Here is a 17,125-nt window from a genome sequence, read left to right as displayed (position 1 = left end):
GGCTTAGCCTTTCTCTGTGGGGCCAAGGACCTCATACAGGACATGACACTAATGCAGCCCTAAAGCCTCTTGTTTCGGCTCTGGTCCTGTATTGCACCCTATAGAGCCACCTTGCTCTCCATGCAAGTTCCTTAGTTTCTTTCTGTGTCAAAGCACAGAATAGGGCTTGTCGGAACAGGCCTGAGACTTCAGTCTGGCCCTGACAAGTATCACTTGTGGACTTGGTAAAGGACAAACAGGTTGATCCTCATCATAGGCTTGCAAGTCTGATCTCTACTGGGTAAAGCACAGCACTCGCCCACTGGGGTGAGAGCTTGGCAAGCTCTGTCTTGGGCTTTAGATCAAGGTTTGCTTTTTTCTGGTGTGAAACTTCAGACTGGTAAGCTAGGAACAGTAAAATAAATGGAGGGATCCATTGCTTGGGACATGTAGGAGGGGTCCGCTCAGAACTGGCCATAGACTGGCATGCTTAGGACTTGTCACCCAGTTATTTAAGGCCCTGGGTCAACAGGTGGTTATGGGTATGTGTAATCTTGGTTCTTCTTTCCCTTTCTAGGTCTTGCACTCTGGACTTGTCAGTCTTGCAGGCTTCTGGGCAGATCTCTTCTCAGCTATGAGTAGATCAATAGGATTTAACATCTGCATAGTCACCTGCAGCATCCTGCTCTTGTCCTCCAGTCCATCATGCCTTGCGTCTCAGCCACTGGAGGAAGGGGACATGACAAAGATCCAGCATGGCCCCTGGGCAAGGAGTGGTGTGCAAGATGAAAGGACAAGCACACTGAATGTGAAAAATAACCCGGGCCCTTCTGAGCAGACTGTCTCTGAAAAGCCACTTGGAGTGTCAGCAAAGCCATCTGGGATGCCCTTAAATGAAGCTTTCACTGGAGAAGGAGAAATGCTGCCTGTAAGCCAGAGCCATGTCATCCCAGGCAGCCAGAGCGTGGCTGCTCACACCTCTGCTGCGGCAGTGGCTGCTGTGGGTGAGGAGCTTGGTCACACAGAGTCAGAGCTGGATGAGGGTGATGCATCCAGGGCCATGCTGACCACAGCTGTGACCACGCTGAACCCTGCTGTCCAGGAGGAGTCTGTCGGTGGTCTTGTTAGTGAGTCCACCACAGAGGGTGGTGTTGAAGTAAAGCACAGCTCTGCTGGCCTCTCAGCAACCCCCCTTTCTGGGACAGCTGAGGAGGAGGCACAGGGCAGCTCTCACCCCTCAACTGTGCCCCAGTCCATGCTGTACCCCAACTCTCCCAGCTGGGAAACAGCTGGTATCCACCCTGTCATCCCAACTCCCCAGGCTCATGACATGACCTCTGAGGTGGGAATGCCAAGAGCCCACACAGGGAGCCCTCTGAAGTTCCTGACTGTGCAAGCATCTGTGGCTGCAAAACAGCCCCTCATGGTGACTGAGGCCTCTCTCCACCTAGAAGCAGGGACAGGTGTCAGGCAAGGAGAGCTGCCCACCACAGCTGGCACTGTCACTATCCACCCTGTGGACACTGTGCCGCCTGACTGGGATGACACGAAACTGGGGGATGTAAGTCAAGGGGGAAGCACATCTCACGAGGAGGTGACAGAGGACCTGGGGGTGACAGAACCATCCCAGACACTGCAGGGAGGTGTGAGGGAGGAAGAAGATGCAACAAGAATGCTGCCATCCCCAGCAGCCCCTCCACCAACTCCTGAGCTTGCCAAGGAGACCAACTGCACAGTGCTGGTGCAAGGGGAGGTGCTGCCAGCAGCTTCCACAGACAGTAGTGATGCTCTCCACACTGTGAACCTGACAGGCATAGACATGGCTGATCTGGACTCACTGGAAAACATAAATGCAGTCACAGCAGAGGAGGGAAAAAGCATCCTGTTGTCACAGCCAGAGGCTGCTGTGGTGACAAATAAACAGTCCAATCTCTCTCCTACTCTGGAAAGCTCATGGAAAGGTAAAACTTGACTGTTACAGACACTTTCCTCTAAGTGTAAGAGGGGTGCTCCTGGGAATCTGTGCTTCCTTTCAGGGGGATAAAGTGTAGAAAGGTTGTGATACCTGCAATAGAGGGTAGGACACCTCTTCCTTGCCCCGTGCCCCGCCCCCCCCCCCCCCCCCCCCCCCCCGAAAATCTGTGAGACCTTTGTGGAGGGGTACCAGCCTAAACCGATAATTTGCATCTATAAAGTACTGCCTCAGCTTGGCTGTTCCTATATACGATGTCCCTGACTGTGGGTAGGACAGTCTGTTGGGTGGTACCCTGTCCTGAGTGTTACGTGAAGTATCTGTATTGAGCGGCCTCTTCTGTTCCTCATGCTGGGAGAGGGTGGCTATAGTAACAAACTGGAAAGGCTGCGGCAGCTGAGCTTGGGGTTGAAGCGTATGCTTAAGCATGGAGGTCTCTGTCGAGAAATAGTCTCATCAGCAGAGACTTGGTGCTGGCTAAAAATTTTTCTTTGTTAATGTTCTGCATGTGTGGGGTACTACCAAAGCAGAGGCTTTGGTTTTGGTGCTCGCATAGTGGCTGAGGGGGAAGGCTATAGTCTGGTTGTAGGTGTCTTGCCTTGACCAGATAAATATATGTAAATCTGCTTTGAATAACCCTCTGGCATGCCACCCCTGTGGCTAGGAAGGAGCCGAGCCTCTGACCCACTGGTTAAATAGTTTATTTCAAGGAGGATAAAACTCCCCCAAGTGTCACTTTGATACGGCAAGTGCAAGGACCCAAAGGTCGTCCTTGCACTAGCTCACTCTAAAGCCCTGGAAAACAGAGCAGGGAAATAATTCCTGGGGGTTTAAATTAATTAGCATCTGGGATCACTTGGCTCTCATCTGCTAGCTATAGACACTTGCAGTTGATGCAGAAGGTGCAGAGACAATGGATGGCTGTAAATGCTTCCTAAATCCGGGAGCAGGCAAGCTGTACCGGTAGGCTGTAACTGGTATCTTCCATGATTTCTTAAGTATGCTCAGATCAAAAGATCTGTCTGGGGCTCTGTGCTGTCCTTTAACAAAAGCACCTGGTGTTGTCTCCCCCCCTAGAGTGAAGCTGTGACCAGACTCTTACTGTTCAGTGTTTGTGCCAACTCTGTTACCAGCAGGCAGAAATCTTCCTAGGCAGCCTGCCACAGGCTGATGGTGTCACCCTGTACTGTATTAACCTGCAGAGATGGCACCTTCAGCCTAATGATGATGTTTCTACTCAGTGTTTAAAATATAGGGGGAATGCTAAAAAAAGTCTGGTTAGGTGTTGGGCAATGATGTGTTCCTAGGCTGGAGGAGCATGAGCTGAAATTTAGGACTTTTTTTTAATTGCTGGCTATCTTTAATCTTCCCTCTTGTGTTACAGAGGCAAAAAGATAACTTCCCCTCGCTGCATCAAAAAGATCTAGCTTTTGCTGTAAAAGCAGGAAAGCTAATTGCATGTTGGTGCTGAAACCTGACTGATTAACTTCTAGATTAATTTATAAGCACTTGACTTGTCAGCAGGTTCCCTCTCTGCCATTACCCAGATGTTGGTGAAACAACACTATCAGTAAGATTTGTGCAACAAAAATAAACCCTTCTACAAAGCCCAAGTCTTACAGTAATGAGAGCTGGTCACTAAAAACACTGTTCTGGCAGCCTTACATGCTTCAAATGGTATTTCCTCCCACGAACCTTCAGTGCTGTAGTCATTGACATTGTTCCCCAGGGGTTCCATGTGTCCCTAAGGGGCAATTATGAAAATCAGGAATGATTCCGCTGCTTTCATTCCTGTTATGCACATTTTCACGTTTGTCTTTATGCTACGCTACCCTGATACTCGGCTGGACCCGCTACTTGCACTGTGACTCTGGAAATGCTAATGCATGGAGTTATATTCCTTCAAATGTCTGTTCAGTTGCTGTCAGCTGTCCTGTGAGTTGGTACTGACATATGTTCTTGCTGTAGGTGTTACTCAGGAGGTGACAACAGTTGCCCGGGAGGCTGATGCTGCTCTGTCAGTTGTGACACTGGTGCCTGGTGCTACCCAGGGAGTGGGAGCTGCAAACTTTCCCCAGGAAAACAGTGGGGAGGACACCCAGATGCTGACTGTTCCTAGTGCTGTCCAGATGCTGGTGACAACTGGTACTTCCTCTATGGCAAACACTCCAGATATAGAAGGTAGGGTTCTGCTTCAAGGACTGGGTTTGTTTCCATGCAAGATGAGATAGTACGTCTGAAACAAATATCAGTGCTTGGGCACTGAAGTCTCAATGCACAGCATCCATATTCCAAGTGACCTTTTTTCTAGCCTTCTGCAGGCTGCCTCTAGCCCTGGGCTGCCACTGCTTTCTGCCCATGCTACCAGATCAATCACATTGAAATATGCCAGCATATGTTTTTGCCCCAAATAACAGTGGAGTAGAGGTTTTTAAAAAATAATCACCCCAAAACAAACTCACCACATGTATCCTTGCTAGAAAGCTGACTTTTAGCCGTAGACATTTAAGCCAGTTTTTATTTATGGAGGGAGAGCTCTTACTTCTGGAGCCAAAGGTAGTCACAGATTGCTGATGCTCTGTCTAAAAGGATGAAGATGTTTCATCAGGGTGTCATGGAAGCAGTGGTGGGGAGGTAGACTTGGGTATGGCAGCCTGCATGGATGTTCACTTCCATTTAGAAATGGTGAGTTCTTATCAGGTTGATGTAACTCATACAGAAATGCTTTAAGCAATTGTGTTCATCTAGTTGCTGTCTACTGGCTTGATGTCACCTTGGCAGGTACGTGTAGTCTTGACAGCCTGTAGTAGCAAGCCTGTAGGAGTGTAGCAAGGGTTCCCTTAGCACAAAGCTGATTTTGAGCTTCGGTGTATTTCTGGAGTAGTAGGTACCACTGTAATGAAACTGCTGCTGGGCAACTTTTCTGGTAATTCTTACATTGCAGGGCATCAAAAGAAAAAAACTATTTGCATTGTAGTTCTTAATTTAAGGTCCCTTTGTAGGGGGGAGAAGGCTCTTCCAGCAGTTTCCACTAATTAATTTGCTTCCGGGATTGAATTATGAATTCAACTAATTTTTATCTTTGCAATAAGCAATTAGATCTGTCCCTCAGTTCAGATCTCAGACAGTGTCTCAGTGCTCTGATCTTGCTTTGGCATGGTGACCAGCAGTCCTCAAAGCAATGGAAGTAAAACCTAGTTGAGTTCTCATTAAGGGAAACCTCCTGTGCTGTCTGTTCTGGAGGAGGAGCTTTCATTACAGCAGAGTTACTTACACATCTTGAAATAGCAAGAATTTAACTTACTTCACTCTAAGAACCAACTTTTAATGAAATCTTAAATAGTGGGGGTTTTAATACAGTTGTGCCAAACTGCTGCTGCCTCCTGTCTTCTGTAGATCTCACAGAAGTGGTCCTGGTCACCAGTGAGAAGGCTGTTCCAGCTCCTGGTGGATTGTCTGCTACCCAGTCTGGACAGACAGAAGAGCCATCCAGCAGAACTGCAGTCCTGGTAACTCCAGCATCAATGGCTTCTGTCAGGAGGACAGCTCTTCCATCTGTGAGGAGGATCAGTACAGCTGTGACCTATGGGCTGGACCGCCTGGAGTCAGAAGGTACCACTGATCCCAAGGCTAAGAGGCAGGCAGTTTCATGTGGAGTGGCACATTTGCCTTGACACTGAGCCCTGGCTTGTCTGTTTGGCATACAACTATGTGCATATGTCATTGTTCCTAATATAGTTGTTGAACAGCCTGTCCCCTTTCAGGAGGTGCAGGAAGCAAGCAATGAACAGTGTCATGGAGGATGCCTGAAATTCAAGTGGCAGTGGTGGAAAGGGTGAAACTTTCCCTTGGGGAGAGAGCAGCAGTGATATTGCTGTTGCAGTAGAGTCTGGCTGTGCACCTGTAACTGCTGGGGGGTGTGTATCCACTGCAGAGCCCCTGTACCAGGTGACATTCATGAGAACATGTTCAGATCGCTGGAGAGCCCTTGCCACCCTACTACTAAAATTGTCACCACATGCAATGCAGGGGGATGTTCAGCATGAGATGGTGGTCTCAGCGTCCGGCTGGCTGAAACCCTGCCAGGACAAGTGATGCCCTATTTGTGCTCCCTGTGTGACACTGCTGGGAGAGATGAAGGATGCATACCCTTTGACGTGATCTTCCAATTCAAAGCTACCTGCTAAGCTGCTGTCCCATTACTGGCTTCTCTGGCCTTGCTTCACCCCCTGAACTTCCTTCTCCTGAGCTGCTTTTGCCCACTGCCAGTCTTGGAGTCTGCTCCCTCGCTGTCTTTGGACAGCTGAAACCTAGCGATGCAAATTCCACCTGGGAAAACACCCATCAAGAGAGGTTTAGGTGAAGTAGATCCTACTCTGGAGTTGGTCTGCAGCTCAGATCGGTTCTCTCTTCAGCTCAGCTGTGATTTTCCTGCAGAGAATTGTTTCACTTCTGCTTCTTGCGCTCTCCTACTTAAACCTCAGCTTGCTCATCCATCCAGTTTTGTACTCCAGTGTCTGGACTGACACCACCTGACAGGGATTAATCTTTCTTCCTGTTTTGCTCACCTTTCTTTATCTTGACCTTCTCTTGCTTTCGTATTTTACTGCAAAGGTTGGCAGCCCTCCAGGGGTGGCATGCCAGATGGTATTTTTCTTCTGTTTAGAGGTGGGGTGCCGTAGACAACAGCTAATCAGCATCTTTTCTCTGCATGAAGCAATAATTCTCACTCCTGTTAAGTTTAGAGGGCAGCAAAAGCTGGGAGCCCTCCCCACTGCATGTGAGAGGTGCTGCAGCTCCTGCTCTCTGTCAGGCTTGCTGCTTGCTTTGAAGCCTGCCATGAGCTCTCCCGGGCCTCCAGCTACAGCCCTCACCCCTTGCCAGGATTAATCTTGCATGTATCTGGCAATGCAAGGATGTGTTGGTGATGATGGGAGAGCAGCAGCAGGGGAAAAAGGCATGTGTAAGGGAAAACCTGATCTTTCAGACTGGGAAATAGGGTCTCTGCTTAGGAAAAGCAGTATGATTCAGGAGGCTAAACTGTTTCTGAGCCCTCTGGGATCTCCTTTAGCAGTCTGGTTTTCTGCACAGAAAGATAAGAGGGATTTCTCTTTCAACTGTGGATTGATCTCTCCTTATTTAATTAGACTTTCTGCATAGGCATTTAAAAAATGTCTTTCTGCTCTGACACAGGACTGCTGCAACTTTCTTGGGTTCTTACTCTGAGCTCTTATGTAACCATAGGCCTGTTTTCTCTGCTCCCAAGTATGGTCTGAGATCTTCAAAGGGCAAAGATGAGCTGTAGCTAGCACCAGCTTTCCCAAATTATGATGGCTCAACTAGAAGGCTGTGAGTTTCTTGGCTCTGTGGTATGGCTCTGCAGGTGCCTGTCATCCAAGTGACATAGTGCTCTCTGGTGTGCTGTGTGATTTTGATGACTGGCACAGCTTTTGTGGTCCAAATCTGTTCTGATCAACCTAGATGTTAGTGCAGTGAGCCAGAACTTTCCACGGTGGTAGGGATCACCAATCCGTATTTTGTAAAATGGGACAAATTCCATTTGAGGATAGGCTTTCTGCCTGGGGATGCTGCTGCCCCACTTAAGTACGAAGGAAACTTTTGAGCTGTGGCTCTGCTTTCTAGTATCTTTTTCTCTGTGTAATGGCAATTAGGGGATACCACATCCTCATGGTGAATGGGCATTTGGAAGCTTGGTTTCTGTTCCCCCAAAACTACAGTTCCTGGTGCTTACTCAGAATGTCTAGATGCTGCCAGATATGAGGTGTTTGGGAGTGCTTTCCTACAAAACTATGTTGAGCTCCAGCACAGGGTGCTCAAGCTCTTGGGGGGTGCAAGGTCAAACATCACTGCTGTTGCAGGCATATGCTTGGATCCTTAATAAGGATCCTGGCCCTTGCTCACCAGTGGAAGAAGTGAAAGGAGCTGAGTGAGCTCAGCTGGTCTCCACTGCCTTCAGTGGGGTCTTGCTGACTTGCCTCACTGAGGGCCTGGCTCATTAAATATAACCCCCTGCTGTTCAGTTAGCTCTGTTTCTTGGGGACTTTCTGTGCCAAGCTGCCTGTGGTTACTTGCATCAGTATATTCACCTATCTGGCTTGGATGCAAAACTGCTTTAAAAATCAAATTGCACAGACAAACATGAGGTGCTTTGAATGTGTCTCTAGATGAGCTTATACTCTTCTCTAGCAGACTCTGGAGAGATTAGCTGGGTAAAGAATATCCTCCTACTTTGATTCTGTGGTGAGACTGGTTGTACTTGCCCTTCCCAGCCAGAGAAATCCTGTAAAGGGATTATAGGTTATGAGGACAGGACACAGCAGAGGATGAGGCTTACTTGCCTGGGAGACTTAATTGTATTTTTTTTTTCCTATGTCCAGAATTTTTGTGTCTCTAGCAAGCTAAACACTTTCTCTGCAGGGCTTCTAGGGTCCAAAGAGACACAATCTGATTCAACTTCCCTGTTCAAGACCATTGTGTAAGCCTCCCAACACACTTTGAAAAGTGGCTCTTCTGAAAAAACAAACCAAACCAAACCACATTCCTTTTTGACTAGATTCCTTTGCTGTAATGTCTGCTATGGTAGCTATTGGCAGAAATGGCTGCCCACCTTTAAGCATGGCAGCATTTGGCAGGTGTAACTTGCCAAAGTGGCAGGTAGCTTGCCATGTTTCCTCTTCTGCAAGATCCTTGCAGTCTTTAGTTAAAACATGGTGGACAAAGCACAACAGCAGCTGGTTCCCCTCAGCTGGTCCTAAAGTAGCTCCTGTCACTGTTCCGTTTGGAGTGTGATCTGGGAACGCACTGAGGCCAGTCAGGTCAGTTAGTGTACCTTCTGTGAGGACCCTGAAGGTCATGTTATCCTTGTGTGCTAATACTAAACCAGCAGTTAGTACAGAGCTAACCTGCTGCCGACAGTGATGTCTCACCCATCACAGCCTGGGTCACCAGCCAGTTCAGAGGGAACAGCTTACAGCACTATTGTCTGTGGCTGTTGGTGAGGGTGGGTCCATATTGACAGTATCTATCAATACCGACTCAAAGTTTGGTTTTCTTGTGTGCCACCACCCTGCCTGGACGGCAAAAATTCAGCTGAAATGGCTGGAGAAGGTGATTGTGGAGTGAGACGCATAGGATAGAGAATGGGAAGATGACGTGGTATTCATCAAACTATGCTGATTAACCTTCTCTGGCATGTAGAGCAGGTATTGCTGTGTTGCCTTCTTAGGTTGTCCAAATGCAGCAGTAACAGATGCTTCTTGATGTGCCTGTGTTTCAACCCTCAAGTCCATAGAAGCCCTTCAGCTGTTAGACCCCCACATGCTGCCCTTGCTGCATCCAAGATCATCAGGAAAACAGTTTGAGCTAAGTGCTGCCCACTCCCTGCAGCTCATCTCCAGCTTGGCCCACTTCAGCAACTTCAGCATTAACTTAGGATAAATCTGTTTACTTGTGGTGATTCTGAGACGGAGAGAGAAACAAATAATCTGACTCTTGCTGCTCTCCCATAGGTGTTTTAAAGAGAGCTAAACAAGTATTATGCACTGGGTTTTATGGATATGCCTATCCTATTTTTTTTTTTTGTGTACCCCTTACCCCACAAAGTCCAAAACCACTCTGCAACAGTGTGTAAGCCCAAAGGCTGGTTCCTGTTTAGTCATCTAGGCTTATTTCAAGCTGTTGATGCTGGGGGTAAGCTGCTTGCACAGTTCAGCTGTCATGTAGGCTGCTGGATGTGGAGGGTGCTTGGAGCTTCTATAAAAGTAGGAGATGCTGTGGCTGCTGTATGGTGTCAGGAACAGTCAATAGCTCTGAAAATGGGCAACTTAAACTCAGCTGCTCTAGAGAGAGAGGTTCTTAACCATGTAGCTCTCATGTGAAGTGTTCCTGATCAATCAGGCTGGCTTTCAACAAGCAGCTGGTAGCATCCTGGTCTTTAGGGTGAAGGGATCGGAAACGTTGTGTCTGAGTGTCTGCTCCCCAGGCCAGCATAGGGTCACTTCCAGTACTCTGCCTGATTAGCTGTTGTGTTCCCACCTAATGCAGTATTTGGCTGTGGAGAAGCCTTTCAACGATGCTGAAATACAGCTGGCACTGTCCTGGGGATCAGCAAATCCAGTGTCCTGCAGTCATGGGGCACCTCCACTCTGAACCTTGGCTGTGGGCTTCGCTGTGTTTGCTTCATCTGCTGTGTTAAAGGCTGTCCCAGAGCAGTGCTGGTACGAAACTTCAGGCTTTCTGACCTCAACATATTCATAGCATCTTACCAATGTGCACTTCTCTTCAGGTTTAAATAGTTCCTGTTGCTCTCTGCTGACCTGTGTACTCAAGTTTACCCTTCTAAGAAAGCTGTAGCTTAACTAATTTCGTAAGAAGAGCTCTCCTAGTCCTCTTCTCCGTTCTCTGCCAGCTTCGCCTGTATGTTGTTCTTTTTGTACACAGTCATCGAAGTTGTGTGTCATACTTCAGAAGTGAAGGTGATGGTTGCCTTTTTTTCAGAAGATACTTCAGAACCTGTAGCCAATTACATAGCTTCATAAAAGACCCTTCAAATTCTTACATTTTTCTTCTGAGCTGTGTCATAGTACAAGGAGCCTTGTTTTTTTTCTTTGGATGTGAAGAGTGTTTTTGCTGGAAATTAAGGCCCTGACTGAGATTGCTACTTGGACCCTGACTGTATGGATTAAGACCTGCCTAATTAAATCTCTGCAACCCCATTAAGAATGAGGTTGCAGGGGTGTAAATAAGACAGGCACTTAACCCGGCTTGGTTAACTAGCCTGATGCTATAATTCCTCACCAGCTCTTTAGATACCAGCTAAATTGTCAAGGAAGAGAAGATCTAAAACAAAGCACATGCAAAATGAGTTAATCATTAAATGTTCTTGGTACATGCTTTTGTCTTGCTTCTAGTTTATTGCTGCCATTAAAATGGGACCTGCTGTCTCTAGTGTAGGTCAACATCCATGTTCTTCACAGTAGGTGGTAGTTCATCCCTGATTCTCTTCTGTAGCAGAAAACCACAGGAAAAAAAGTGACAATTTTGTATCAAAACCAAGCTTTTTTTTTTTTTTCCCCTTTCTTTTCCTGAAAGTGTTTGACCCGACAACATATCTAGTCGTTACCTGTTTTGTTTCATGAAATCCATCTGAGAGTTGAGGAGGGAGGGGTATGGAGAGTGTTCAAGCCTTTAATGAGCTGGGAGCCTGTGGGTGGACAGCCAAGAGGGTGTTAGGCTAATTAAAGGCTCGCTAAGAAGAGGAGAAGGAACCTCTTGCTGCGTGCACTCGGTATGCTGCGCTCGGGCTTGTCTGTGCTTCCCTGTGCAGGGAGGCAGAACATGGGCTGGCCACCCTGCTCTGCTGTGGGTGCACTGGCAGCTCTGACCAAACTCAAACCGCACGATCTCTCAAGTGGCTGACTGTGCCAAATGGTGCACTCCAGGGCTTTATCTCTCAGATACCCTATCTGTTGTGCTTTACGGTCTCCAAGAGCAACTCCTGCAAGAATTTCTAGGAATGGTTTAAAACATCATTGCATTGTCTTTCTGGACGTCTGGGAAGTAGCATGTGCCTGCACAGCTGCTCTCTGGGCAGAGGTGAGCTGCACGGCTCTTTTGTTCCCCTCCCAAAACCCAAGAACAAAACTTCTCAAAGTAGTTGTTCTTTGTGATATTCTGGCACTGTTCTGCCTCCAGCAGGTTAGATGATATTTCTTAGTCTGACCCACCTTGGTTCCTGTTCTGGCCAGGCTATGCTTGAATGTTTAACTATCAGGCTACTCATTTGTCAAAAAAATGAGTTCATTTAAACATCATTGTAGCTCTCCTATGCTTATCTTCAAGCTTAAACACAAAACAACAGAAAACACCTACAGTTGCTTTTGAAAGGTAATTGAACTGTGCAGGTGAAAGTTTTTAATGAGGTTTTGTTTGTTTTAATCTGGGGATTAAACAGTTCATCTTTGCAGCTCTAGGGAGGTGGATTCAGATAAGCAGGTATGTGGCAGGTTCTTCTGAAGGCTCTGCAAGGAGTGTTTTCCTCCAGAGCTGCTGATGGTTGGGGTCCCTCAGCACGTGGAGGATAGTGTTGCTCCTGGGGCTTCTCTGGGGAGCTTTGGGCATTGGGACCAGGACAAGCCACACTACAAGTTGGTTTAGCTCTTTCATTTCTGCTTCCTGCCCTGTGCAGGTGGAACACTGTCTCTCTTGTTGATCTGACACAGGATGCAATGACCAAGAGTACTGGCTTCTTAGCGTGACTTCTGGGAAGTGTCATAGGCTGCTTTTTTAAAAAAACCTGCCTTTAAACAGGAGGTGGAGATCTGATGGCGTGTGTCCTCGTGGCCATGTGGGTGCACAGACAGGCCAGCAGTGTCATTCTGAACCTCTTCATGAAAATACCCAGAGAGGAAGCACTGCCCTTGATAAAGGACAGTGAAGGCTGCAGGAGGGTAATCAAGGACTCAGAAGCATAATCTCTGACTGGAAGTGAGCTGAGTGGGCTTGCAGTCATCTTCCCTTTTGGCACCTGATAGGACTTGAGCTAAAATCTCGGTACCTTGGAGACTGTTGCCCATAATAACAGATTCACCCCCTAATCTACATCATCTGTGATGGATCCATGCTAGGTTTGTCTAGAAAATGAAGCTTAAATCAAATGTTTTCCTAACTCTTGGGCGGTTGGTTGTTACTTTCCCAGGCAGTTTGGTTGAACTGGATACTTATGAAGAAATACCACCAAACAGCTTTTTGCAAGAGAAAATGGAAAAAACATCTCTGCTGGGGCTTATTTTTTGTGATTGGAAAAAAGTACCATTCCCACAGACTTTTTCTGTTCCTTTGGGTGGCGGGGGGAGTGAGTGAGTGGCTGTGTGATACTTAATTACCAGCTGGGGTTAAAGCACGACGCATGTGAAAGCATTTTGTTGAGAGGAGTAAAATCTTTATCTACCTTCGTCTGTCTTGTTCTGCCCTGTCCCCCTACAGGTCAAATGGACTGATTTGAATGGCCTCACTTGATAAATCACCTCATTCTTGTCTTGATTTTTATACTGGTTAGTTCAACAACTGCATACCTCAGGTTAGAAGAGCTGTTCTGCAGGAAACTAGGGAGAAAACTTGTTATAGTCCATACTGTGTATTCTGCAGCATTTGGTTTTTTTCCCTTTAAAAAAGCCTTGTGTAGCTAAACTGACTTTCTAGCCTCACTCAGTGTGAAAGCAATTTTGTGGTGAATGCTGCTGAAAGTGCAGCTCTTGCGAATGATTGTTTCTGATCTTAATACACAAGCAGACCATGGTTCCTGCTGGAATATCTTTTGCATTTTTCTCCATTCCACCCCCCCCCCCCACCCCCCCCACCCCCCCCCCCCCGAAAAAAAAAAGCAAAGCTGTTTAGTGCCTGGGATCCCCTGTGATGAGCAATGAGCCAGGACTGTGAAAAAGCAAGTGTGAACCCCCTCAGGTCTCATTGCGGGGGGGAAGTAGGTTGGGATCAGAACCCAAATCTCTCCTTGTGCTGTCTTTGCAATGTTGAAAAGCTGTCTGCTGGGGAGTGGCTTCTGCAGCACTTGGGCTTTGGCGAGCAGAGGCTCCTAAAGAAGCATCAGCTCAGCTGCTGGCGATATGTTCCCTCTCCTAGATGCAGCAAGGATTTTCTTCTGTTACAGAAGAGCTTTGCATATGTAATTTCCTCCTCTCTGGGAACTTATATGGGTAGGGTTAGGTTATCTTGTTTTGTGTTGTGGGATCCCAACGAGTTCTTCCCAATAGTCTGTTTCCTTGGCTCTGTGCAATAAGCCAGATGCTGATATTTCCCAAGACAGACCATGCTTGATTTGGCTCCCATTCCAGAGTAAAGTGTTTAAGACCATGTTTAAGTTACGTGGTCTGCAAATACCCCAAACAGCTTTGTAGTGAACATGGCTGGGCTTAGCTGAACTCATCAGTATAGGGGTTTTACTTTGATGATTTTGCATAGCTTCTGCGTCCACTGCTTGCGTGGGTATCTTGACCCACCATGAGTGGGTCTCTGTACTCTGCCCAGAAAGCTGTCTGTGCATGATGGGAGCCCATCTACATTCCTACCAGCTGTCTCCTTCCAAGCTGTCACAAATGATTGTTGTTGGCAGTATTTTGGAGATGTCGGATGGTGACATTATTACTGATCATGTGAAAGCAACAGATTAATAGGAGTTGTCCTAGAAAAGCCTTCCTGCCTTCACAGTCATCTGTGATCGTAAAAGCAATGTGGAAAATGAACCTCACTGGAAGAAAGCGTTTGGCAGACTTCTTAATGCCTGTTCCTCGTGTTCTGGCAAGAGAAGGTAGTCATAGACTCCCATCCCTAATCCTGTTATTTACTCTTCTCTGCTTCCTATACTGTATGTGCATGTGGGTGACTGAGGCCCAGTGCTGCCATGTGGGTGTGAAGTGAATGGGAGTAGAAGATAAGCTCTGGGGTGCGTGGTGGACAAGACACTTGTCTGCCCCCACTGCCCTGTTCCCCTGTGAGTGGCTCCAGTACACACAGGAAGAAAAGAAACTTCTCAACAAGTAGAATTTTGCTCAGTGGTGTGTGTCCGCAGTGTGTGTCACAGCACAGGTGGGAGTTACTGTGCTCCATAGCTCTCTTTCCTTCAGGAGCATGTTATGCAGGTAGGTGCTAGATCTGTGCTTTCTGCAGCTGTCACTCAGGTCGCAGGAGCCTTTGCTCATTGATTGTATGGGAGAGGTCTTGGCATACTGCATCTCCCTGGAGTCATGCAAAGAGTGGGCTTGCCAGTGGAAACCTATTAGTGCTGGCTGCTGATTAATCACAACTTACTTGGCACTCATCAGGTGCTCCTAGACAGGCAGGCCCTACAGTGCTGGGCACTGTGTAAAATTATAGCTTAGACTGTTAAGAAGCACAAGGATCCTCTGTGGTACTGTCTAGACATCGCTGTTCTCTGAGTTTGGTGTGAGGGAGACTGGGAAGGGAAAGGGCAGAGAAAATGAGAACTCTACGTTTCCTGGTTTTGTCCTGCAAGTTCCTTTTTAGTTTGCTTTTTTGGTTGGGTTTTTTTCCCCCAGTTTGAATTCGGTTTCTGACTGTAAGTGAATCTATCATCTTCTGATGACTCTGGGCACAAGAAGATATTTCTCTTGTGTGTTAAACCTGACAAATGATGTTTTCTGAGGAGTAAAATATTTGCAAACTTTAATGGAAAATATCTTAAGTTAGAAGCATCCCTCTTCAGGGAAGGTTTCCTCAACTGAAAATAGAGGCCTCAATTTAACTCCATTGCCTTCAAGGTTGTGACAACAGTGGCTTCAGCCCCAGTTCATGACAAGATGATATACCAAAAAGTCCTGTCCTCACTGCTGTTGCAGTCTATCTGTGGCATGTTCCTAATGGTGGTGTTTGCACCAAGCACTGTTCTGAGTGCCTTGCTGATGCTGCTTGCCCGTGGCGTGGACTTAGAGCTGCTGCCCTGTGCTAATAGCAGTGCTGCAAGTAATTCGGATTTCCTCCTGCTGGGGAGGAGTGTGGGTTTCTGCAGCTGTATGAAGCCTGTAGAAAAGCGCGAAGCCCAGCTGAAGTCATCTATGAGGAATGGGCTATCGGCGCTTGAGCTGCCAGCAGGAAGAGCTGTCCCTGTGATCCCCTTCCCTGCAGCACAGGATCATCTTGAGGGGCCAAGCTGATTTGTGAGGGCTCTGCTGCCATTGTGAGCTGGGGCTTTTACTTGTGGGATGCTGGCTCTTGTCCAGCTGGTTCAGACACTGCTGGCTGTGGATGCCTGGTGGGCCAGGGAAATGCCTCACAAAGGAGGTGTGAGGTGGCCTTATTTCTCTCTGCTGAGCCACAGAAGTCATTGTGGCTATGTATAGTTATGTACTGTTTTGTGAAGCAAGCATAGGGGGCCTTTGCCACCCTGAAATGGCAAATCCTGTGGGTATCACCAAAGTTGCTAATGGATCAGTACGGAGTCCTGTGATAAAGTCCAACTGTGGCTGTTTCTGGTGACTATTAATAAAGGTGGGAACCCCCCAAAACTCTGCTAAAAATCTGTTATTTTGCACCAGGCATGTTTTCTTGGTGCTGTCCTATAGCTTGTCCAAACCTGAAGATTTGAATGCCTGTTACAAAGGTTGTCAGGTCCCTCAGAACTAAAACCTTTGACAGGTGAACTGGGAATCTCATTTTCCTGGGGGTTCCTGCTGCTTGCATCTTTCTTGGATTGTACCATTGTCACAACAGGGAGGTGTTACGTTTCTTGGGTTTTTTTGCTTACCTGTTTCAACGAAGGCAAAGCAGAGCCTACGTTACAGAATATAGTGCTATTTAGTGTGTCAGAGTGGCAGATTGTGGATTTCTTAGCTCTTGGAATTGAGACTTAAAGTGTCCTAGACTACTCTTGCATTACCATAACTGCAGTAGAAAATATGAATGTCTGCACGGACTAGAAGTGTTTCAGTGCTGAGATCTACTGGTGTCACCAGGAGGGCATGTCACAAGCAAGAATTAGGATTTGGTGCATGCAAACAGGATAACAGAATCTGCTTATATGTAACATATGAAGATCTATAGAGCAGGGATGGCTCACAGCAGAAACCGCTATATGTGCTGTGTACCTGTCTGCTTTGGTGAGCAAGGGGCACTTTTGAATACTGTCAGGTTTCCAGAAGTGTTCCTACAGCTGGGTTCTACATGAATGTCTGATTTAGATAAGTTTGTGTCTGTGGCCAAGAAAGCTTTATACTTGCATTTTACTTGGTTAGAGACTAATGTCCTGACTGCAAGGCACTAGTATAGCATCATCATCTCTCTCTCTCTTTCTCTGAACTTTAGCCAAAACTGAAGAGCATATACAGTTTAAGGGAACTGGGGTGTTGAGCCTGGAGAAAAGGAGGCTGAGGGGAGACCTTAGCGCTCTCTGCAGCTGCCTGAAAGGAGGCTGTGGTGAGGTGCGTGTCGGTCTCTTGTCCCACGTAACAAGCGCTAGGACAAGAGGAAAAGGCCCCAGGTTGCACCAGGGGACGTTTAGATTGATACTGGGAAAGATTTCTTCACCAAAACGGTTGTCAAGCACTGGAGGAGGCTGCCCAGGGAAGTGGTGGAGGCACCATCCCTGGAGGTAGTTAAAAGACGCACAGATGTGGCACTTAGGGA

The 17,125-nt window shown here is 47.2% G+C and overlaps 1 protein-coding gene across 3 annotated transcripts in view; it reads left to right on the top strand.

The window, feature by feature from the left end:
- The window catches only part of ARMH4 (armadillo like helical domain containing 4), a 74,052-nt gene that overhangs the window by 5,728 nt on the left and 51,199 nt on the right, over nt 1–17,125 (top strand). For all 3 annotated transcript variants that reach the window (XM_055793746.1, XM_055793745.1, XM_055793747.1), the window contains exons 2-4: nt 557–1,940; nt 3,920–4,132; nt 5,348–5,563. In XM_055793746.1, the coding sequence (XP_055649721.1) occupies nt 614–1,940; nt 3,920–4,132; nt 5,348–5,563 (1,756 nt within the window). In that variant the 5' untranslated portion in view covers nt 557–613. The remainder of the gene's footprint in view (nt 1–556; nt 1,941–3,919; nt 4,133–5,347; nt 5,564–17,125) is intronic.

Source organism: Falco peregrinus, chromosome 1 (assembly GCF_023634155.1).
Source record: "Falco peregrinus isolate bFalPer1 chromosome 1, bFalPer1.pri, whole genome shotgun sequence".
Lineage (NCBI taxonomy): Eukaryota > Metazoa > Chordata > Aves > Falconiformes > Falconidae > Falco > Falco peregrinus.
The sequence above is the reverse complement of the archived record's forward strand: the minus strand, read 5'-3'. Positions and strand labels throughout refer to the sequence as shown.